The sequence below is a fragment of the Rana temporaria genome, chromosome 2 (assembly GCF_905171775.1).
Source record: "Rana temporaria chromosome 2, aRanTem1.1, whole genome shotgun sequence".
NCBI classification, from domain to species: domain Eukaryota; kingdom Metazoa; phylum Chordata; class Amphibia; order Anura; family Ranidae; genus Rana; species Rana temporaria.
In genome coordinates, this window is record NC_053490.1 from 30,509,264 (window position 1) to 30,534,092 (window position 24,829).

Sequence of the window (24,829 nt, forward strand, 5' to 3'; positions counted from 1 at the left end):
GGTCAAATCAGACAGCGTGTCCAATTTAGGGATCATGATAGTATTGGCTTGCGGGGATCCCTTTAATTGGAATTTAGAGTGAAAAAGATACCATGTATTTCACATACAATAGACTGCACTGTGCAAGACACAGTGTTGGAGAACATTATATATTTATGATTACGATGTGTGAAGTGCTGTGGGACAAGGAGAGTAACTGGGTGTCCGAGTGCTGCAAACCTCAAAATGATTAAAAAATAAATAAAACAAGGGGATACAGCATTATCTCCAGAACGAGGAGCCATAAGTCTCTACTGCTAGGCTTCATTTTTCGGGTACTCTCCTGCGTCGGGACAGAAGCCTAAATCCAGAATTGTGCACTGTTGTTTTCAATGGTGCAATGCAGACCTGTGCGCCTTGGTACAGAATGTGTTTAACAAATGAGACACGGACTTCAGTATTTATCATAATTCTAAAAGTACACAATAAAATGTTATATTAAAATGGAGGTTTTGTTGGGGCTTGTTTACGCATTTTTCTAAAATTGGTATTGGACATGCTTTTTCAAAGCAATCTGAATGCCAATCAAAGCCCCTGTCACTAAAAAAGGGTTACCTTACAGTTCTTGTTCACACGTGATGTTTGCTTTAAAAAAAATTAAAAAAATGAAACCCCATGGCGCTTTCTTGGTGCTTCAAAGCATCTCCAAGGCAAAGCTCACTTAACCACTTAAGACCCGGACCAAAATGCAGGTAAAGGACCCGGCCAGTTTTTGCGATTCGGCACTGTGTCGCTTTAACTGACAATTGCGGGGTCGTGCGACGTGGGGATAGTTTTATTGCATTTTTATTAATATTTTTTTTTTTTTACTACTAATGGCGGCGAAAAGCGATTTTTTTTCCGTGACTGACATTATGGCGGACACATCGGACAATTTTGACACATTTTTGGGACCATTGTAATTTTCACCGCAAAAAATGCTATAAAAATGCATTGTTTACTGTCAAAATGACAATTGCAGTTTGGGAGTTAACCACTAGGGGGCGCTGAAGGGGTTAAGTGTGACCTCATGTGTTTCTAACTGTAGGGGGCGGGGCTTAACGTGTGAGATCATTGATCATGTTTCCCTATATCCGGGAACACACGATCAATGACGGTGCCACAGTGAAGAACGGGGAAACTGTGTTTACACTTAAAGAGGACGTACATGTACATGCTTGTGCCCAGCCGTGCCATTTTGCCGATGTATAGGTGCAGGACGCGGTCCTTAAGTGGTTAAAGTACCTGAAGCTTTTGAAGGGCTTTTAGTCAGCTTATGCTTCTCTTTGTTTTGGTGGTATTGGAGGCATAGGATATTCCAGGATGCACTGGGAAAAGCGACCCAGAAAGACGTCATCAGCAGAGTGTATATATTCTGGAAGTTTCTGCTGCAGACGTCACATCTGGCGTGTAGGGTGGAGCAGCAGGAAGCAATAGGCGGGGTCCAGACTGAAGCAGAGAAACTAGCAGATGGCGCACATGGTATGCAACATGGGAACACTATAGCAAACAGTGAGTGGGGGGGGGGGGGGGGGGGGAACTGAGCAGTAGAGGAACAGCAGAGCTGGGGGACCGGCGCAGGAAAAACTAGCAGATATCACACGTGGTGAGAAGTGTGGGAGCTTTATAGCAGGAGGTGAGCGGGGACCAGAGAGAGGAGGATGAGCAAAAAGAGGATTGGCAGAGGGGGGTTACTATTGAGCGAGGGATCAACAGAGATGGGGGTTACTATGAGCGGTTGGATCAGCAGAGCTGGGGGTTACTAATGAGCGGTTGGATCAGCAGAGCTGGGGGTTACTAATGAGCGGTTGGATCAGCAGAGCTGGGGGTTACTAATGAGCGGTTGGATTAGCAGAGCTGGGGGTTACTAACGAAAAATAAAATAAAAAGTAGATGGCACGCAAAAAACTGCATCTATAGCAAACAGTGCATTACCTGCATGAAGGTAAAAAAGACATTTAAAAGCAAAATGGAAGGATGAGGTAAGTGAAGAAGGACTGCACTAAGGTAAAGGAAGCCATTTAGGGAAAAAAATAAAATAATTGTACCTTTAACCACTTGCTCCCCGAGGACGTCTTATGACGTCCTCGACTTTGTGCGGTGATATCTGAATGATGCCTGCAGCTAGAGGCATCATTCAGATATCACCGCACAGAGGCATCATTCAGATATCACCGTCTTCTGCCGGCATTTCTGCACGATACGAACGATAAGAATGATCATAGCGGCCGCCGCTTGATCGTTCTTATAGGCAGCGGGAGGGGACTGGTGCTTCTCTGGGCTCTCCTGTGCCATTGGGGGCCTGGAGAACGAATCGGCCGGTGCCGGCTCACGACGATAGAGATTTCCGGTGACCAGATGGTCACCAGTCATCTCTATGGCCGTCGGAGGCCCGGGCGCGACGTTGTGACATCACGCCCAGGTACACAGAAGTAAACAAAGCCGCAAGCGGGTGTCGGCATGAGATCATGATTTTTTTAATTTTTTTTTTTGCTTTCAAGCCTGGAGGAGAGATGCGGGGTCTTATTGACCCCACATCTCTCCATAAAGAGGACCTGTCACAGTGATTCCTATTACAAGGGATGTTTACATTCCTTGTAATAGGCATAAAAGTGATAAAAAAAAAATTAAGTCAAATAAAATAATTAAAACGCCCCTGTCCCCAGTAGCTCACGCACAGAAGCGAACATGCATGCAAGTCCCGCCCACATATGTAAACGCCGTTCAAACCACACATGAGGTTTCGCCGCATGCGTTAGAGCTTGTGCAACAATTCTAGCCCTCCTTTGTAACTCGAAAATAGTAACCTGAATTTTTTTTTTTTAAAGCGTCGCCTATGGAGATTTTTAAGTACCAAAGTTTGGCGCCATTCCATGAGTGTGCGCAATTTTAAAGTGTGACATGTTGGGTATCTATTTACTTAGCATAACATCATTTTTCACAATATACAAAACAAATTGGGCTACCTTTACTGTTTTGCTATTTAATTCATGAAATATTTTTTTTTTTCATCCCAAAAAAGGCGTTTGAAAAAATGATTGCGCAAATACCGTGCGAGGAAAAAAAAGTTACAATGACTGCCATTTTATTCCCTAGGGTGTCTGCTAAAAAATGTTTTTTATTATAATGTTTGGGAGTTCTGATTAATTTTCTAGCAAAAAAAAAAAATTATTTTTTACATTAGGAGAGAAGTGCCAGAATAGGCCCGGTGGACAAGTGGTTAAGAATGTGAAGGGGTTAATCTTGCTCTTGTAATGACAGGTTTGCTTTAAACAATTTAAGTGCAGCTACTTAAAATATGTTTCCCAGACACAATTGCTACTCTTTACATATTGGAGAGTGTTTACTGGTAACCCACCAGCTTGGGAATTATTCATCGCTCTAAAATTTAATTAAATGTGTGATTTGAGTGGAATCCTCCATTTTTATGTGACCACAGATCCCACAACAGTAATTGGAAACATAACTATGGGGGAGAAGAGACCGCAGGAATGGAACCTGTGAGGGGACACCAACCTCACCGAGATGAGTTACTGGAATTATGCAGAACATATGGGGGAGGGTAGACTGGTGTAATCAGCCTAAATATTAAAATGTGAAAACAACAACAAGGCCACACACCACTGTAATTTACAAAGAGAACCTGTCATTTTTGGACAATTTGATCACTCCAAGTTCAGAAATCCTCCAATAACACTATACTGTATAGGCAAAAGTTTGTGGACACTGCTCCACGTGTTATGTTCAATGAAGGGTACTGCTAATGCTACATCATTCAAAGACTAGGTTCACATATGTGCGGCTCTCTCCGTGCCGCGTTTGTGTGAGCATGGCAGCCCATTCATTTGAATAGGTTACTGTGCCTGTGTTTGCTGCATTAAAAAAAATTCGACAGGGTTTATCCCTCTACCTCTGACCGCTGCCAACAAGCCCGTGGCACTCTATTCCATATATACTGGACCTGTCCTTTGATTGTCCCGTTCTGGACATTGATGCAGGTGCTCTTGTCCCACCTCTTTGAGACGCCCATACCCCTCTCCCCGAAACTTTTCCTCCTCAACCGAAAATAGCCAAACCCTATAAAAAGCTACTTAGACATGTCCTTACAGCAGCGAGGTGCTTGATAGGCCTCCACTGGAAGAAACCATTGCCCCCATCCCAGGAGGCGCTTTATGGCAGGGTCAAGGACGTAGAGCTCATGGAAAAAATAACGGCCAGGATCCGGGACAAACTAGATGACCACGACATTGTCTGGGAGAGGTGGCACTCTCGGGAGGATCCACCGCGAGCCGACGGCACAGCCATTGAGGTACCGTGCTATTCTACCCTATCTAGTCTGCCTTCTTTTCTCTCCCCCCTCTTTCCCTCAGATTCTCATTTATTTTTGGATGTTTTGAGTGTACAGTTTACTGTGATGCCAATGTTGTCCCGTTCTGTGCCACATGACTTGATACGACTGTGGCAAACACAGAGGTGGCAGCCCTAGATGTTACTGCTACCCCTAACAGCCGGGAGAGCAACCCATCTAGTAGAGGTGGGGAGGGGAGTGCAGGTAGGCCTAGACAGTTGGTGGTAATAGGGGATTCTATAATCAGAAGGACTGATAGAATAATTTGTCGCCAGGATCGCTTCAACCGAATGGTTTGCTGTCTCCCTGGTGCCAGGGTTCGGCATGTGGTGGACCGGGTGGATAAATTACTGGGAGGGGCTGGGCATGACCCAGCTGTCTTGGTCCACGTTGGAACCAATGACAGTATACATGGAAGGTGGAGGCTCCTTAAGAATCAATTTAAAGAACTAGGCTGCAAGATGAAGGGAAGGACCTCCAAGGTGATATTCTCTGAAATATTGCCTGTGCCATGCGCAACACAGGAAAGGCAGGGGGAGATTAGAGAGCTGAATGCATGGCTAAAGACCTGGTGTAGGAAGGAGGGATTTGGGTTTCTAGAGCACTGGGCTGACTTTTCATTGGGGTGCAGCCTATATGCTAAAGACGGTTTGCACTTGAATGGAAGGGGGTCTGCTGTGCTGGGGGAGAGGTTTATGGGAATGCTGGAGGAGTATTTAAACTAGGATTGAGGGGGGAGGGTGAATTAGAATTACATCGAGATTCTATCTCACCAAGACAATCGGAAGAAGCTGTAACCAACAACCAAGATGCCGGTAATTAAATGCCTATCTTATAACGTAAAAGGCCTCAATAGTCCATCAAAGAGACATAAGGTACTAAAGGAACTAAAGAGGTATAGGTCAGATGTTGTCCTCCTGCAGGAAACCCATCTTACATTAGGATCAAACATAAAGCTATATTCCCCTGACTTCCCAATATGGTACTATGGTGACACCATTTCTAAAAGGGCCAGAGGGGTAGCAATTGGGATAGCTAAGGGGATTAGGTTTGTGTTAACGGACCGATTGACAGACCCAGAAGGGAGATTCCTCTTTTTAAGGGGAAAACTAGAGGAGGAGGAATATACTCTTGTAAACATATATGCACCGAATACCTCCCCGATGAAATACCTCCAGGGAATCCTGGGGAAATTAAAAGATTTCAGGAGGGGAAAGATAATACTGGGAGGAGATTTAAATTTCTGTATGGACACAAAGGCCGACAAAACACACCAAACATTAGAGACTCAAGAAAGGCAATTAAGAAAGGTAAAAGGTAGTCTACATAGAAGCCAATTAGTAGACACATGGAGGATCTTTAACCCAAGCAAACGAGATTATACATTTTATTCTCACGTACATGGAAGTTACTCCCGGATCGATCACATTTTCATTGAGCATAGAATGTTAGATGCGGTGGTCGAGACAAAAATAGAGACCATGACGATTTCCGATCATGCTCCAATTAGTATATCCATAAATATCATAGGCAATCAAAGGACCTATCCAAATTGGAGACTAAATGAGAAACTACTAATAGAAGAGAAAAGTTTAATGAGGGTTAAAAAAGAATTAGAGGAATATTTTAAGATAAACAAGACAGATGAAATTTCGGCAGCAACATTATGGGATGCCCATAAGGCGGTGATTAGAGGGGTGTTAATCTCCGAAGGGGCAAGGAGGAAAAAAGAAATGAACAGTAAGAAGGAAAAATTAGTAGATGAGATCTTCAATTTGGAACTAACACATAAGAAAAATGGTAAACAACGAGATATTTATCTGGACTTAGTTAATAAGCGGAACGAACTTAAAGAACTCATTGATCGGGAAACAAGAAGGGAATTTAACTTGGTGGCAAGGGAGAGATATAGGTGGGGAAATAAAACAAGCAAACATCTGGCCCGGATGGTACAAAAAAAGAAATCAAGGAATTATATAGATAAAATTAAAAACGAAAAAGGAGAGGTCTTGCACACAACAAAAGATATTGCTGAAACATTTAGATTATATTATGAAAAATTATACTCAGTAGAACAAAAAAGTTGGCAAAAAGGGGAGAAGGAAAAAAAAATCTCAGCATTCTTAGAAGAAGCAAGGTTATCAAAAGTCAGTCAAATAGACGCAGAGGAGATGGACAGGCAAATAACGGAAAACGAAATTAGAGCAGCATTATCAAGCTCTGCCTCAGGTAAAAGTCCGGGGCCAGATGGCTTTACAGTAATGTATTACAAAAAATTTAAGGAGATACTTCTGCCAAGGCTATGCCAGTATTATAATGGGCTTGGAAAGGAGTACGAACTAAGCAAAGAGGCATCGGAGGCAACTATCACCGTTATCCCTAAGGAAGGGAAGGACATCGGAAACTGTTCAGGATACCGGCCGATATCTCTGCTCAATACAGATTTAAAACTGTTTGCAAAGGTATTGGCCGGGAGAGTTAAACAGGAAATGGCGAGATTGGTGTACCCGGATCAGACGGGATTTGTCCAGGGAAGAGAGGGGAGAGACAATGGGGTTAGAACACTGTTAATCCTCCGGAAAATGAAGGCGGCGGGGTCCCCAGGTCTACTTCTGTCGATAGACGCAGAAAAAGCGTTCGACAGGGTAGACTGGGGACTCATGTTGCTCACTCTGAAGGAAATGGGGTTTGGACAGAGGATGATGGAGTGGATTGGCACTCTCTACAGGTCCCCCACGGCCAAAATAAAAATAAATGGAAGTCTCTCTCAAACCTTCTTAATGAGAAACGGTACAAGGCAAGGGTGCCCTCTATCGCCATTACTGTTCGTGCTCGCACTGGAACCCCTGCTGGCTAGGATCAGAAACTCTCAAAAAATAAAAGGGGTTAAAATAGGAGAGGAAGAACATAAACTTGCAGCTTTTGCAGACGATGTCCTCTTCTATTTAATGGAACCCAAAACATCAATCCCAAACCTTCTAAACCTTTGTAGCGAATACGGAGAAATCTCAAACTTTAAATTAAACATCACAAAAACGGAGATTATGAGTATAAACATAAGCAAGATAGAAGAACAACTCCTTAAAATGAAGTACAAATTTGCTTGGGTTAAAGAACTCAAATACCTAGGAATACTGCTAGCAAAATCTACTAGGGAGATGTATACAATAAATTTTATCCCCTTATTAAATGAAATTAAGACAGAAACAAAAAGGGTAGAAAACAGGGCAATATCATGGATAGGACGAATTAATTACTGCAAAATGGTCATTCTGCCAAAAATTTTATATAAGTTCCAGATGATCCCCATTGCCCTCCCCAGGACATTGTTCTCGGCCCTTAGAAAATTAATAATGAATTATATATGGAGAAATAAGAAGCATAGGATAGCACTTCAGACCCTAAAACAACCAAAAAAAAAGGGTGGATTAGCGGTCCCCGATGTCAAAAGATACTATGAGGCGGTGATATTAACAAGAGTGGTGGAGTGGGCCAGGGCTAGCAAAGAAAAAAGGTGGGTTAGTGTAGAAAATAAATTGTCACAGGCAAGGTTAGATAAGATAATTTGGAACCCTCCACAATTTAGGATAATAGATAAAAATGCACACGAGATAACTAAAAATGCACTTAAAGTTTGGGACACGGTCTATAAAAAAATCGTGAAAGAGTACAATTCACCCCTTATATCACTGAAGAATAATGATTATTTTGCACCAGGTAAAACACAAGTGGGGGGAAATTGGATTAAAATGGACACTTTACAATTAAGGGACATAATGAAGGAAGGGCACATTTTAACACTACAGGAGTTGAAATTAAAAAACTCTTTCCTGGAAATTAATGAATGGAGATATAGGCAACTAAACCATTTTACCCAAGACCTCCCACACCCACTGAGGTCGGGAGATCAGTTATTGGAATTGGAAAAAATATGCTCTACAAAAAATGCCAGAGGAACTATCTCGGGACTATATAAGATGTTACTGAAGATGGAAGAGCAGAACATACCCCCATTCATTAAAAAATGGGAAGGGGAACTAGGGACACATCAGGATAGGACCACAATAGAGAAAATGCTGACCCTGACACACTCCTCCGCGGTGGATAGCCGCACGGCAGAGATGTGTTTTAAATGCATAGCTGGATGGTACATGACACCAGACAAATTAAAAAAGTTTAAAGAGGGACAGACTGGAGAGTGCTGGAGGGGATGCGGTTTACCAGGAAATATGGCGCACCTGTGGTGGGGATGCCCTAAGGTAAGGAGGTACTGGGAAAAAATATTGACCTGCGTCGAAGAGATTACAAAGAAAAAGATAAAGATGGACCCTTGGGTTGTCCTGTTCCACGGGGGGGAAGAAGGCATTAAAAGTTATAAAAAAATCGCTAGTACCACACCTATTGAATGCTGCCAAAAGATTAATTCCAAGGGGCTGGCAAGAGGTGGAATGCCCATCGATCTGGGAATGGATCGATGCGGTTGAAGAAACGTATAGGATGGAGGAACTTCAGGAGGACATGGAGGGTAATAACATATTACAAAATATGAAATGGGAAAATTGGAGAACTTTTAAGAAATCGTGGAGTTACGCGGAAAAATTAAGAGAAGACACTTAAGGCCATTATAGAAAAATCAGAGAGAAGTAGAGGTATAAGGAGATTGTTTTGGTGAGATAGGGGGGGGAGGGACGGGTAAGGGGAGGTGAAGTATTAAGGGAAAACTTTTGTATATGTCCAGCAAAAGAAGTCAAAAATGGACTCAAGAAAATAATATAATATATATATAATTAAAAAAAAAAAAAAAAAAAAAAAAATAAAAAAAAAAACATAAAAGTGGAAAACAAAACAAAAACAACTAGCATAAAAAACAGAGACACTAATGATGCAAAACCGAAATAGAGATGCAATGGGCTGGTACGCAGAACATGAGCATGTAAATGCACACTCTATGAGGTGGAGTCTGAAGTTTTCTAAAAAAAAAAAAAAAAAAAAAAAAAAAAAGAATTACATCGAGCAGACAGGTCAGTTAGTGGTCAGACATTAATGGAGAGTGGAATGGGGATAGATGGGGGGAGGGTTATGGCAGGTGACAAGAAAGTTCCCATGTTGCAAACAGCCATTGGAAATAATAGTGCCATTTGTACTACTATAAATTATATGAAAAACACCAGAGAAAAATGTAACAATACATTTAAGTGTTTGTTCACCAATGCCAGAAGTCTGCCAAGCAAAACAGGTGAGCTGGAAGCTCTGATGCATGAGGAGAGCTATGATGTAATCGGTATTGCTGAAACTTGGCTTCAATCCTCACATGACTGGGCTATTAATATTCCTGGCTATGCTCTCTTTCGGAAAGACAGGGTAAAAAGGAAAGGTGGAGGGGTCTGTCTCTATGTGAGAAGTGACCTCAAAGCAAGCGTGAAAGAGAACCTGGTTGATGGAGAGTGTGATGAGGCTGAAGCATTATGGGTGGAACTGCATACAGATGTGCGTAGTTCAAAATTAATCATTGGAGTTTGTTATAAACCACCCAATGTTAATGAGGAGGTGGAGACTCAGCTCCTTGCACAGATGGAAAGGGCTGCAAGGTCTGGGACGGTGATAATAATGGGGGATTTTAACTACCCAGAAATTGACTGGATTAATGGCACTTCTGGGACAGTTAAAGGACAAAAATTTAAAAACCTATTGCAGGACAATTTTATGGTGCAGTTTATTGAGGCCCCAACTAGGAATGATGCTCTGTTGGACCTGATAATCTCAAACCATGCAGAGCTTATTACTAATGTTCAGATAAAGGAACACCTGGGTAGCAGTGATCATAACATGATTTCATTTAATGTTAACTATAAGCAAGAAATACATACAGGAAATATTAAAACACTACATTTTAAGAGAGCAAATTTTCCAAGGATGAGGGCTGCTCTCCAGGACTTGGACTGGGAGGGACTATTGGCACATATGAACACAGAACAGAAATGGGAATTCTTCAAAAAGACTGTGTGGAACCTCACTGCAAAGTATGTTCCCATGGGCAAGAAGTTTAAAAGGCTAAAAATAAAACCTATGTGGCTCACGGTCAAAGTTAAAAAAGCTATAAACAATAAGAAAGTAGCTTTTAAAAAATATAAAAATGAAGGAACACTAGTGTTGTTTAAATGTTACAAAGAATATAACAGGATATGCAAAAAGGAAATCAAGGATGCAAAAATTCAAAACGAACGACAGATTGCAAAAGATAGTAGGACAAACCCCAAAAAATTCTTTAAATATATTAATAGTAAAAAGGTGAAGTCTGAGCATGTAGGTCCCTTACAAAATAATCTAGAGTGGGTGACTGGGGACAAAGAGAAGGCAAATTTATTAAATGTTTTCTTCAGCTCTGTGTATACAATGGAGCATGGGGGAGCTCATGTCCAAAATGGGGGTGGGAGTGACACAGCCCCAAATCCACAATGGCTCAAAAGTGATATGGTCCAGAAATATTTAGACAGAATAAAGGTGGATAAAGCACCTGGACCTGATGGCATCCACCCACGGATCCTAGGTGAGTTGAGCTCTGTCATTTCAAAGCCACTGTATCTAATATTTAGGGACTCATTAAAGACAGGAATAGTACCACTGGATTGGCGCAGGGCCAATGTGGTGCCCATATTTAAAAAGGGAACAAAGTCTTTACCAAGTAACTATAGACCTGTTAGTTTAACTTCTATAGTTGGGAAGATACTGGAACGTTTAATAAAAGACCACATGGATGAGTTCTTGCTGGAAAAAAACTATTTAAGCAGCAGACAACATGGATTCATGAAAGACAGAAGTTGTCAGACAAACCTGATTTCCTTTTATGAAGAGGTAAGTAAAACCCTGGACAGAGGCGTGGCTGTGGACGTGATATATTTGGATTTTGCAAAAGCGTTCGATACAGTTCCGCACACACAGCTCATGTGTAAGGTAAGGTCTACAGGATTGGATATATCAGTTTGTAAATGGATAGAAAACTGGCTGAAAGCCAGAATTCAGAGAGTCGTGGTTAATGATTCTTACTCTGAATGGTCCAATGTTATCAGTGGTGTACCCCAAGGTTCAGTGCTGGGACCCTTACTTTTCAATATATTTATAAATGATATTGGGTCTGAGATCAAAAGTAACATTTCTGTCTTTGCAGATGACACCAAGCTATGCAGTGGAATAACGTCCTTACAGGATGTCTCCAATTTACAAGCCGACCTCAATGCTCTGTCTGATTGGGCGACTAAGTGGCAGATGAGGTTTAATGTAGATAAATGTAAAGTTATGCACTTGGGGGCTAAGAATATGCATGCATCATACATACTAGGGGGAGTACAACTGGGGGGGTCTGTAGTGGAGAAAGATCTGGGGGTTTTAGTTGATCATAAGCTCAATAATGGCATGCAATGCCAAGCTGCGGTTTCCAAAGCGAGCAAAGTCCTTTCTTGTATTAAGAGAGGTATGGACTCCAGAGACAGAGATATAATTTTGCCCCTGTACAAATCATTAGTAAGACCTCATCTGGAATATGCAGTTCAGTTTTGGGCACCAGTTCTCAAAAAGGATATAGGAGAACTGGAGAAAGTGCAGAGAAGAGCAACCAAACTGATAAGAGGCATGGAGGAGCTCAGCTATGAGGAAAGATTAGAAGAACTAAATCTATTCACTCTTGAGAAGAGGAGAATTAGGGGGGATATGATCAACATGTACAAATATATAAGAGGTCCATACAGTGAACTTGGTGTTGAGTTATTCACTTTACGGTCATCACTGAGGACAAGGGGGCACTCTTTACGTCTAGAGGAAAAGAGATTTCACCTCCAAATACGGAAAGGTTTTTTCACAGTAAGAGCTGTGAAAATGTGGAACAGACTCCCTCCAGAGGTGGTTCTGGCCAGATCAGTAGATTGCTTTAAGAAAGGTCTGGATTCTTTCCTAAATGTACAGAATATAACTGAGTACTAAGATTTGTAGGTAAAGTTGATCCAGGGTAAATCCGATTGCCTCTCGGGGGATCAGGAAGGAATTTTTTCCCCTGCTGTAGCAAATTGGATCATGCTCCGCTGGGGTTTTTTGCCTTCCTCTGGATCAACTGTGGGTATGAAGTTGGGTGTATAGGATTTTACTGTGTTTTTTTATTTTGTTTTTTGTGGTTGAACTGGATGGACTTGTGTCTTTTTTCAACCTGACTAACTATGTAACTAACTATGTAACTATGACTCCACTTTTAGTGGAGGGCACGGCGCTGGAGACTGGGGGTGCATGTCCCTCCCCTCTCCTGCACTGGGCATACTTTGGACAGGCACAAGTGCGTACCGATATTTGTGTACCTTTCTATATATTTCTACTGCCATTTTGTTTTTACTGAGCTTTCCAAAATAAAAATTGTTATTTGATAAAAAAAAAAAAAAAAAAATTCAGCTTCAAACCCATCTCAATGTCACAGAAACCAAAAAACAGTATTACCAGGGCCACGATACATGCAAAGGTTATGGCAGTCCTGTTAGGTAGGGTGAGTAAGTACTGGCAACTGTGGAAACAATGGGTGGACCACTATCAGCTGACTTTGACGAAACATTGCAGTTGCCTTGACTTACACCCGGCGCATGACTTAGAAGCTTCCCGCTAGTCCTCCTTGTTTACTCCTCCCCAGAGGGCCTTGTCATTGCTCTCCTACGACTTCTTTCCTAGCTTTTTCTCCTCCTCAGTGTACCACTATCAGCTGACGAAACATTGCAGTCCCCTCGACTTACACCTGGCACGTGTCTTAGACGCTTCCCGCTGGGCCTCCTCGTCTACTCCTCCCCCAGGGCATTGTCATTGCTCTCCTACGACTTCTTTCCTAGCCTTTTCTTCTCCTTAGTTCCACGACTTCTCCCCCCCCCCCCTTTCCAGGCTCTTTAGGGTCCTTTCACACGGAGCGGACCGTTTCTGTGTCTGCTCCGTGTGTCCGCAAAAGCTCAGCGGGGATCATCCGTCATCCCCGCTGAGCTGTCGGCGGATAGGGCGGTCCCCGCACACTGTGCAGAGACCGCCCTGTCTCTGCTCCGCTCTCCCCTATAGGGAATCGGATGCAGACGGACCGTCTGTCCGTCTGCATCCTATCCGTTCCGCCGGACGGAAGAAAAATTGGTTTTCTTCCGTTCGCAAAAGCGGATCCCGACGGACGCGGATGGTCGCGGACGTTAGCGGATGCTCCATCTGCTAACGGACGCGATCCCATAGTGAACCATTACAAGTCCGTAAATGGACTTGTAATGGACGGACGAGCGGAGCGGATGTCTGAAAGGGGCCTTAACCAAAGATTGGGGAAGCCTGTAGGTGTAATATTCAGGGGAGCGGGCAACCAAGGTAACGTCAGCCACACCTTCCGTCCCAATATCTGAAAACTCAACGTGTAGAAGGGGGCCTACCACTTACTTTTCTCGTACTAACCTTGCCTTGTAATTGTCCCCCTTTCACACCACCGCATAACTCATGGCTCTCGTGACATACGGATAATAATCAGGTCCTGCGTACTTACGGCTTGTAACCATCTGACTATTGGGCATTATTAATTGACCTTGCTAATTCAAGACAGGTTTTGGTTGTATTGTATACCGACTGGCTTCATCACTACCTACTTTCACCTCTGGGGCTGCGCCCCTGTTGCTTTGATGCACAATTGTGCATCCTCCTTTATTTTTGAAAAATGTATCCTGTGACCGTATTCATTGTACCTGTTCTCTCAATAAAATATTTGAAGAAAAAAAAAAAATGCAACGGCAAGGAAATCGCATGGTGTTTTGCACCATACAATTTTCATGTGATCAAAAGGTGATCAGCTATGAATAAGCACTGTTAAGTGTGAAACACGTCAGCTTGTTTGTCCCATTTTCTGCTGTGGCTTGTATTTTAGATTTTTTACAATAAAGAGTGCAGCAGTCCATAACCTTTCCTTGCCTCATTTCCACTGAACATCTTTGGGGTGAACTGGAGCCAGGTCTTGTCAAACATCAGTACCTGGACCTCACCAATCCCCAGTCAGTCACACTCCAAAATCTTGTGGCATGTCTCCCCAGAAGAAAGGGAGACTTTTTAAGGGTTTGTTCACTTTAAAAAGGAAGAAAAGAGAAGAAAGAAAAAGAAAAAGAAGAAAGAAGAAAAAGAGAAAGAAGAAAAAGAGAAAAGAGAAAAGAAGAAAAGAAAAAAGAAAAGAAAGAAGAAGGTGCACCAACAGGCTACACCCCCCCCCCCCCCCACCACATATAACTCTGTGGGTGATGAGCTATGGCACATAATAGTCAAGAGACTGAGAATCTGAAGAAATCTGTGTGAAAGGGACAAGGCTGAAATGCAATATTGGATGCTGGCAATTTTCTGGTCCTCAGGTGGCCCTGCATTAAGTAAAGGCATGATTCTTTGATGGACATCATTGCATGGGCCATCCAAAAATGCAAGGTGCATCAAGCTCCATCATGCAAAGCGGCCATATCTGAACATGATCCAGAAACACTGCTGTCTTCTCTGGGTCAAAGCTCATTTAAAAATGGTCTGTTGCAAAGTTGAAAACTGTTCTATGGACAGACAAAACAACATGTTCCATTCTTTTTGGCAACCATGGGTGTTGACTTCTCCAGACTAAGGAAAGGTTGGACCATCCAGCTTGTAATCAGCGCTCAGTTCAAAAGCCTGCATTTCTGATTGTATTGGGGGGGGGGGGGGGGGGGGGGTTTACATTAATGCATATGAAATGAGTAGCTTCCACATCTGGAAAGGCACCATCAGTGCTGAAAGATATATCTGGGTTATAGAACAGCATATGCTCCCAGCCAGATGACTTATTTTTTTCAGGAAAGACCTTGTATATTTTAGCAGGACAATGGTAAACTGCATACATCTATGACAACAGCATGGCTTTGTAGTAGAAGAGTCCAGGCGCCAAACTGGCCTGCACCCCCCCCCCCCCCCAAATCAAAGCTCTCAGTGCCCACACAGCTGGTGGAGTGGTCCAGGGATCTGAAATCTCCACTAATTTTCTGTAGGGCTTTCAGGATGCATCTGTGCAATTCAGACTGGTCAAAGGAGTCACGTGGCGGCGCTAACCAATCAAAAATCACACTGATCTGACCTCTTTGCAAAGGTGTGTCCACGCATGCTGGTCGGACTGAGAAGACTACAAGGATCTATAATATCCAGCCTGTCTCTCAGCCGACAGTTGAAAGAAGATTCTTTAAGAAAAAATTAAAAGAAAAGAAAAGAAAATTTCTCCTCAAGGCGCTGGGCCCAAAGGGAGCCATACGTCCATCTCCTTTGCTAGGCAGAACGAAACTGAGGCTGCATGCTGCAGTGAGGAGGGTTATGTCTGGAGGGCCCGCCCCCTGGGCGGGGCTGTTCAACTCTGTTAATGTAACATGTATTTAACCATTTATCATGTTTCTGCCTAGTCCTCTCCTGTAAAAAGGGAACATAATCCACTTGTCAAGACTTAAGGAGCTGTGTCCGTCCATGGACGATAAGAGAAAAAATTACGGCCAGGATCCGGGACAAACTAGATGACCACGACTTTGTCTGGGAGAGGTGGCACTCTCGGGAGGATCCACCGTGAGCCGACGGCACAGCCATTGAGGTACCATGCTATTCTACCCCATCTAGTCTGCCTTCTTTTCTCTCCCCCCTCTTTCCCTTCTTTCCCTCCGATTCTCATTTACTTTTGGATGTTTTGAGTGTACAGTTTACTGTGATGCCAATGTTGTCCTGTTCTGTGCCACATGACTTTTGATACGACTCCACTTTTAGTGGAGGGCACGGCGCTGGAGACTGGGGGTGCATGTCCCTCCCCTCTCCTGCACTGGGCATACTTTGGACAGGCACGAGTGCGTACCGATATTTTTGTACCTTTCTATATATTTGTACTGCCATTTTGTTTTTACTGAGCTTTCCAAAATAAAAATTATTTGAAAAAAAAAAAAAAAAATTCAGCTTCAAACCCATCTCAATGTCACAGAAACAAAAAAACAGCATTACCAGGCCAAGATGCATGCCAAGGTTATGGCAGTCCTGTTGGATAGGGTGAGTAAGTACTAGCAACTGTGGAAACAATGGGTGGACCACCATCAGCTGACTTCGGCGAAACGTTGCAGTCTCCTTGACTTACACCCGGCGCATGTCTTAGAAGCTTCCCGCTAGTCCTCCTTGTTTACTCCTCTCCAGAGGGCCTTGTCATTGCTCTCCTACGACGTCTTTCCTAGCTTTTTCTCCTCCTCAGTGGACCAATATCAGCTGACGAAACATTGCAGTCCCCTCGACTTACACCTGGCACGTGTCTTAGATGCTTCCCGCTGGGTCTCCTCGTCTACTCCTCCCCCAGGGCATTGTCATTGCTCTTCTATGACTTCTTTCCTAGCCTTTTCTCCTCCTTAGTTCCACGACTCCCCCCCCCCCCCAACCCCCTTCCTCGCTCTTTACACCTACAGGCTCCCCCAATCTTTAGTTAATATTCAGGGGAGCGGGCAACCAAGGTAACGTCAGCCACACCTTCCGTCCCAATATCTGAGAACTCAACGTGTAGAAGGGGGCCTACCACTTACTTTTCTCGTACTAACCTTGCCTTGCAATTGTCCCCCTTTCACACCACCGCATAACTCATGGCTCTCGTGACATACGGATAATAATCAAGTCCTGCGTACTTACGGCTTGTAACCATCTGACTATTGGGCATCAGTAATTGACCTTGCTAAGATATGTTTTGGTTATATTGTATACCGACTAGCTTCGTCACTACCTACTTTCACCTCTGGGGCTGCGCCCCTGTTGCTTCGATGCAAAATTGTGCATCCTCCTTTATTTTTGAAAAATGTATCCTGTGACAGTATTCATTGTACCTGTTCTCTCAATAAAATATTTGAAGAAAAATGCAACTGCAAGGAAATCGCATGGTGTTTTGCACCATACAATTTTCATGTGATCAAGGTGATAAGCTATGAATAAGCACTGTTAAAGCGGGGGTTCACCCAAAAATTAATTTTTAACATTACATTCAGCCGAGTTGTTCTAATGACAAATCGGCTGTTTTTTTTTCGTACATACCATATTTTCACCGCTGCTTCCGGGTATGTCTTCTGCGGGACTGGGCGTTCCTAATTGATTGACAGGCTTCCGACCGTCGCATACAGCACGGCACGAGTTGCCGAAAGAAGCCAAACGTCGGTGCGGCTCTATACGGCGCCTGCGCACCGACGTTCGGCTTCTTTCGGCAACTTGTGGCGCGCAGTATGCGACGGTCGGAAGCCTGTCAATCAATTGAGAACGCTCAGTCCCGCAGAAGACATACCCGGAAGCGGCGATGAAAATACGGTATGTACGGGGAAAAAAAAAAAACACCACAGCCGATTGTCATTAGAACAACTCGGCTGAATGTAATGTTAAAAATTTATTTTTTGGGTGAACCCCCACTTTAATTGTGAAACATGTCAGCTTGTTTGTCCAATTTTCTGCTGTGACTTGTATTTTAGATTTTTTTTTACAATAAAGAGTGCAGCAGTCCATAACCTTTCCTTGCCTCATTTCCACTGAACATCTTTGGGGTGAACTGGAGCCAGGTCTTGTCAAACATCAGTACCTGGACCTCACCAATTCCCAGTCACACTCCAAAATCGTGTGGAATGTCTTCCCAGAAGAAAGGAGACTTAAGGGTTTGTTCACTTTAAAAGAACGAAAGAAGAAAAGAAGAAGGTGCCCCAACACGCTACACACCCCCCCCACCACCACCACCACCATATACAACTCTGTGGGTGATGAGCTATGGCACATAATAGTCAAGAGACTGAGAATCTGAAGAAATCTGTGTGCAAGGGACAAGGCTGAAATGCAATGTTGGATGCTGGCAATTTTCTGGTCCTCAGGTGGCCCTGCATTAAGAACAGGCATGATTCTTTGATGGACATAATTGCATGGGCCATCCAAAAATGCAAGGTGCATCAAGCTCCATCATGCAAAGCAGCCATATCTGAACATGATCCAGAAACACTGCTGTTTTCTCTGGGTCAAAGCTCATTTAAAAATGGTCTGTTGCAAAGTTGAAACCTGTTCTATGGACAGACAAAACAACATTTTCCATTCTTTTTGGCAACCATGGGTGTTGACTTCTCCAGACTAAGGAAAGGATGGACCATCCAGCTTGTAATCAGCGCTCAGTTCAAAAGCCTGCATTTCTGATTGTATTGAGGGGGGGTAACATTAATGCATATGAAATGAGTAGCTTCCATATCTGGAAAGGCACCATCAGTGCCAAAAGATATATCCAGGTTATAGAACAGCATATGCTCCCATCCAGATGACTTATTTTTTCCAGGAAAGACCTTGTATATTTTAGCAGGACAATGCTAAACTGCATACATCTATGACAACCGCATGGCTTTGTAGTAGACGAGTCCAGGTGCCGAACTAGCCTGCACTCCTGGCCTGCACTCCCCCCATCAAAGCTCTCAGTGCCCACACAGCTGGTGGAGTGGTCCAGGGATCTGAAATCTCCACTAATTTTCTGTAGGGCTTTCAGGATGCATCTGTGCAATTTAGACTGGTCAAAGCAGTCACGTGGCGGCGCTAACCAATCAAAAATCACGCTGATCTGTCCTGGAAGCCAGAAAACTCGACAAATCCCTGGATCCCTGGACCGCTCCACCAGCTTTGATAGGGGAAGGGTGTAGGTTCACCTTTTCATTTTTTCTGAGAAGGTGAACTTACACTTTAAGCCCTGATTCACACCGACGTTGAAATCGGGCGACTTCTTTTAAATTAGGGTGTGATTTGACCTGTCAAAACGCATGACAAGTTGTACTGGTGTGAACAAGGACTTAAGCCACAAAGAGTAACTCTATACTAATGCCTATGGATTTATAATGGAATGTCAATATTACATGTTGGATGGTCAGGTGTCCCTTTGGCCATATGTCCTTTATGACCTTTGGCCAGAAGGCCCAGTCCTCACTGCCGCAACTTGGGATCTAATTTGTGAGCCGTGTGACATGTGAAATCCCATGTTAGCCAATGAGACCTGTCTTAATTAGCACTACTGAAGTTGCTCCGACTTTAGAAAAAGGTTCCTGTACTTCAAGGCGACTTCTATCCAACTTGGGCCCATAGACTTTAATGGAAGTCACCTCCAAGTCGGATCCTCATCTTATATGATGCGATTTGGAACCGACATTACAGGAAGATTACACAGCCATTCCCTGAAGTCGCTTCAAAGTCTTGCTGAAGTCGCCTGGCAACGTAGCACTGTAAGTCGCGTGACTTTCTGGTTGCAGAAGTGTGAACCGAGCCTTAAAGGTAGGGGTGCAACAGATCAAAAAACTCACGGTTCGGATCGTTCCTCGGATCAGGAGTCACGGATCGGATCATTTTTCGGATCGGCAAAAAAAAAGCTCCCCCACTGTAATATCCACATCCCCCCTCCACTGTAATATGCACACATCCCCCCCCCTGTAATATGCACACATCCCCCCCCCACTGTAATATCCACATCCCCCCCCCACTGTAATATCCACATCCCCCCCCCCACTGTAATATCCACATCCCCCCCCCCCCACTGTAATATCCACATCCCCCCCCACTGTAATATCCACATACCCTCAGGCAAGACAGCCCCCCCCTCAGGCAAGACAGCCCCCCCCCCCCCCTCAGGCAAGACAGAGTCACTTCCAGGCGGTGTGTCGGAATGCGGGCTCCTCCTCCTCTGTGGGTGTAAACAGAGGAGGAGGGCTGCTGCCGGGTGTACCAAGATGGCCGCGGCTTCGGAGCTAGGCCGAAGCCGCGGCCTTTCCTAATGTTATAGCCGCGGCTCTGGAGCTAGGCCGAAGCCGCGGGCTTTCCTAACGTTACAGCCATGGCTCCGGAGGTAGGCCGAAGCCGTGGCCATAACGTTCAGGAAAGGCCGCAGCTTCGGCCTAGCTCCGGAGCCGCGGACATAACATTAGGAAAGGCCGCGGCTTCGGCCTAGCTCCGGAGCCGCGGCAATCCGCGGATCACAGTGTGTGCCGATCCGAAGGGGGTGACCCGTTTGGATCACGGATCACCTGTGATCCGTTGCAGCCCTACTTAAAGGGGTTGTAAAGTCAAAAGGTTTTTTGTCTTCAAGCATTCTATGCATTCGTGTGTAGTGCCCCCGCGCCCCCCCGCCAGCCTCCCTCATACTTACCTGAGCCCCATCTCTATCTAGCAATGACGGCCATCCTGGGACGCTCCCTCCTGATTGGCTAAGACACAGCAGCGGCGCTACTGGCTCCCGTTGCTGTCAAAGTCAGCCAGCCAATGAGGAGAGAAAGGGGCGGGGCCGGTCACGGCTCCATGTCTGAATAGACACACAGAGCTGTGGCTCGGATGCCTCCATAGCAAGCTGCTTGCTGTGGTGGGCACTGAACAGGAGGGAGGGGCCAGGAGAACAGAACAGGGACCCGAGAAGAGGAGGATCCGTGCTGCTCTGTGCAAATCCACTGCACAGAGCAGGCAAGTATAACATTTTTTTTTTTATATATAGAAACAAACAAGACACTTTACAATCACTTATCCTTCTATAGGAAACAGCTGCTCTTGCTGTCAGCAACGAGTATGGCCTAAAAGGTCAATATCTTGTCATTTCTCTGTTCTATTACGTTCGTGCCTCGTCCTTCCTGATGCGACCTACCGTGTAATACAACTGGTAACATAATGCGGTGCTCAATGTTAGACCCTGCTCGTTTCCTGCCTTGGTTTAATACAGGTGCACTTGCTGAAAGAAGTGTCGAGAAAGGGAAAAAAGCACCAATTAACAGCCTGAAATTCTAGATTCTTTTTCTGAAAATGTTTAAAAACAAAAAAAAAAAATTGTACATTTTTTTTTTACCAGTTTAAAAGTGCACAAAGTAAAATAAAAAGCAACCCTTTACTAGATCATATGCAATAAGGCCAAAAAAGAAAAAAAGAAAAAAAAAAGGAATGTAGAAACAAGGGATTTCTGTGAGTGGAGATCTTTATAGCAACTGATGGATGACCGCTCTCTTTTGAAAGGAAAGGATTCTTTCACCAACTGTGTGCCATATGCATCTAATTGGCTGGAAGATCGCGGAAGGGCATAGAGGCACATGACATTCCAAGAGATGTCTCACTACATGTCATTCCCGCAGGATATCTGCCAGTGTATATAGTCCCTCTTAGCCCAACGCCATGCAAATGAAAAAAAAAATTAACCCTGTGCCCACATTGCAAGGGTTAATGACTCCTTTAGGTCTAAGGGGAAAAATAAAAAGGAGATTTACTTACCTGACCCTTCGCTCCTCCCTGCAGTGTCTGCATCCCTACATGCCAGCGGTATAGGGTCCCGACGTCATCAAGACCAGAGCAGGGTCCATAGCACCACACTGGACGTGAGGATGTCGAGGGACAGTCCCACCGCCGGATTGGCTGCCGGGGGAGCGGAGTATCTGGTAAATAAAAAGGTTTCTCCTCTCCCCTAGATACAAAACAGGCTATTAACCCTTGTAGCGCGTGCACAGCCCGACTGCAGAGGATGAGATCGTATTTGCTTGAGTTGGAACTTAAAATGAAAACAAAGTTACAAGCAACGACCCATGGCACAGGGAATGAATGAACGAAAGAAAGAATGAATGAATAAAACAGGTGTAGTAGTATACGGTACACATGAATATGAGATGAATAAAATGGCAACATGAAAAGTACATGTGTGTTGGACTTCTTCCCACCATAGGTCAGCCCTATTCTCTTGGACTCTGAGCTACAACAAGCTGGTTAAAGGGGTTTTCCACCTTTTTTTTTTTTAAGTTTATTAAAAGTCAGCAGCTACAAAAAGTGTAGCTGCTGGCTTTTAATAAACAGACACTTACCTGCTCCACGGCTCCAGCAATGCGCCGGCCGGGGCTCCGTTCCTCGCCCCCCCTCACCGGCGTCTTCATTCTTAGTGTGGGCACCCGGCAGTGACAGCTTTCGGCTTCACGACCGGGCACCCACTGCGCATGCGCGAGCGGCGCCGTCCGATTGGACAGGCGCTCGCCTACAGGGAGGGGCTGTGAAAAGGCGATTAAGCTAATCGCCTTTCCAGCCCCTCAGCGGAAGGAGGAAGTGGGACAGGAAGTCCCCTTCTCCTGAAGCCCCCACTCCCCCCCAAAAAAAATTACATGCCAAATGTGGCATGCAAGGGGGCGAGGAGTGGGTTAAGCGAAGTTCCATTTTTAGGTGGAACTCCGCTTTAATGTTCCAACTTCTATGGTTCCGTTTTATATTTTTAATAGGCCAATTATAAGGCTTTCATTTTTTACATTTCTTTTTTTCCCCCCCATAGACAAACTTTACATTTGCAGCCAGCAATAGCTTTCTGGAGCTGTCCAGTTAAAAGCAGAACTCCAGGAAAAAAATATTTTGGGAACAGCACAAGTCATTTACCTTACCTCTAGCAATTATCCTTCACTTGGATGGCTGCTGTTTGCTGTACCAATCCAATCCGCTCTTCATTCATACCGGACATTGCTCTTCTTGTGGCACTGAGCGAGCGTTTTGTCTCCCATACACTTAGGCCTCATGTACACTGCTGCTGGTAAACAGACGTTTAACCACTCAAGACCCGGACCTTTAGGCAGGTAAAGGACCCGGACAGTTTTTGCGATTCGGCACTGCGTCGCTTTAACTGACAATTGCGCGGTCGTGCGAAGTAGCTCCCAAACAGAACTGGCGTCCTTTATTTCCCACAAATAGAGCTTTCTTTTGGTGGTATTTCATCACCTCTGCGTTTATTTTTTGCGCTATAAACAAAAAATAGAGCAACAATTTTGGAGAAAAATGCAATATTTTTTACTTTTTGCTATAATAAATATCCCCCAAAAATATATATTAAAAAAATGTTTTCCTCAGTTTAGGCCGATACGTATTCTTCTACCTATTTTTGGGGAAAAAAAAATATATCTATTGGTTTGCGTAAAATTTATAGTGTTTACAAAATAGGGGATAGTTTTATTGCATTTTTATTTATTTTTTTACTACTAATGGAGGCGATCCGCGATTTTTTTTGTGACTGCGACATTATGGCGGACACATTGGACAATTTTTACACATTTTTGGGACCATTGGCATTTTTTGCTGTGAAAATGAATTAAAAATGCATTGTTTACTGTGAAAATGACAATTGCAGTTTGAGTTAACCACTAGGGGGCGCTGAACGGGTTAAGCGTGACCTCATCTGTGTTTCTAACTGTAGGGGGGCAGGGCTGGACATGTGACTTCATTGATAGAGTTTCCCTAGAACAGGGAACACACGATCAATGACAGCGCCACAGTGAAGAACGGGGAAGCCGTGTTTACACACAGCTCTCCCCATTCTTCAGCTCCGGGGACCGATCGCGGGACTCCAGCGGCGATCGGGTCCGCGGTCACGGAGGTTCGGAACGGGTCACGGGCGCGTGCCCGCGACTGGGCACTTAAAGAGGACGTACAGGTACGCGCTTGTGCCCAGCCGTGCCATTATGACGACGTATATGTGCAGGAGGTGGTCCTTAAAGCGGATGTGCCACTAAAACAATATATTAAAAGCTAGCAGCTACAAATACTGCAGCTGCTGACTTTTAATATAAGGACACTTACCTGTCCTGGAGTCCAGCGGTGATCGCAGCAGAGGATGAGCCGATCGCTCGTCACCCTGCTGCTCCCCCCTCCATCCACGGTGAGGGAACCAGGAAGTGAAGCGCTGCGGCTTCACTGCCCGGTTCCCTACGGCGCATGCGCGAGTCGCGCTGCGCCCGCCGATTGGCTCACACGCTGTGTGCTGGGAGCCGAGTGTTCCCAGCACACAACGGGCGACAGACGGGATGTGACGGAATGCCCGTCTTTCGCCCGTAGCGTGTGGCCGGAAGTGGGTGCAAATACCTGTCTTTAGACAGGTGTCTGCACCCCCCTCCCCCCTGAAAGGTGTCAAATGTGACACCGGAGGGGGGGAGGGTTCCGATCAGCGGGACTCCACTTTAGGGTGGAGGACCGCTTTAAGTGGTTAAGAGCAGTTGGGCGTTTCTTTCAGCTGCCCCTGAACTCTCCTGTGCGTTATTAGTACATGTACACAGGGTCATTTATAGTCGTTACCAGGCAGTTGAGTTTAGAAGCAATTTTTGAAAAGCAAAAAAATAAAAAAATGCGTTTGGGATGGATGTTCAGAGGCATTTGAAATGTAAAAGCGTTTAAACGCAGTAACTCGCATTTAGCCACATTTCGTTTACAGGCGTTTTTAACGGAGATACATTTTTTACTATACAAAAAAAAAACACTCCTAAACAGCAAACACGGCTAAACTCGGCATGTAAACGTGGCAAATCTGACAGTTTTAACCGTTGTTTACCATCTGTCAAGTTAAATCGCTCAGGGGAGGTCTTACAACGTCCCATGTACATTAAGCCTAAGGGCTGGTTTACATTTGCTTTAAAACAAGGCTTCGGATACTCT

General features: G+C 44.5%; 1 protein-coding gene across 13 annotated transcripts in view; it reads right to left on the reverse strand.

Annotated features, from left to right (window-relative positions):
• Positions 1-24,829, reverse strand: part of EMSY (EMSY transcriptional repressor, BRCA2 interacting) — a 110,466-nt gene that overhangs the window by 24,602 nt on the left and 61,035 nt on the right. For 8 of the 13 annotated variants that reach the window (XM_040340008.1, XM_040340003.1, XM_040340002.1 and 5 more), the window contains one exon: positions 21,039-21,122. The exons of the other annotated variants lie outside the window; for them this stretch is intronic. In XM_040340008.1, coding sequence (XP_040195942.1) covers positions 21,039-21,122 — 84 coding nt within the window. The remainder of the gene's footprint in view (positions 1-21,038; positions 21,123-24,829) is intronic. 13 annotated transcript variants of the gene reach the window in all.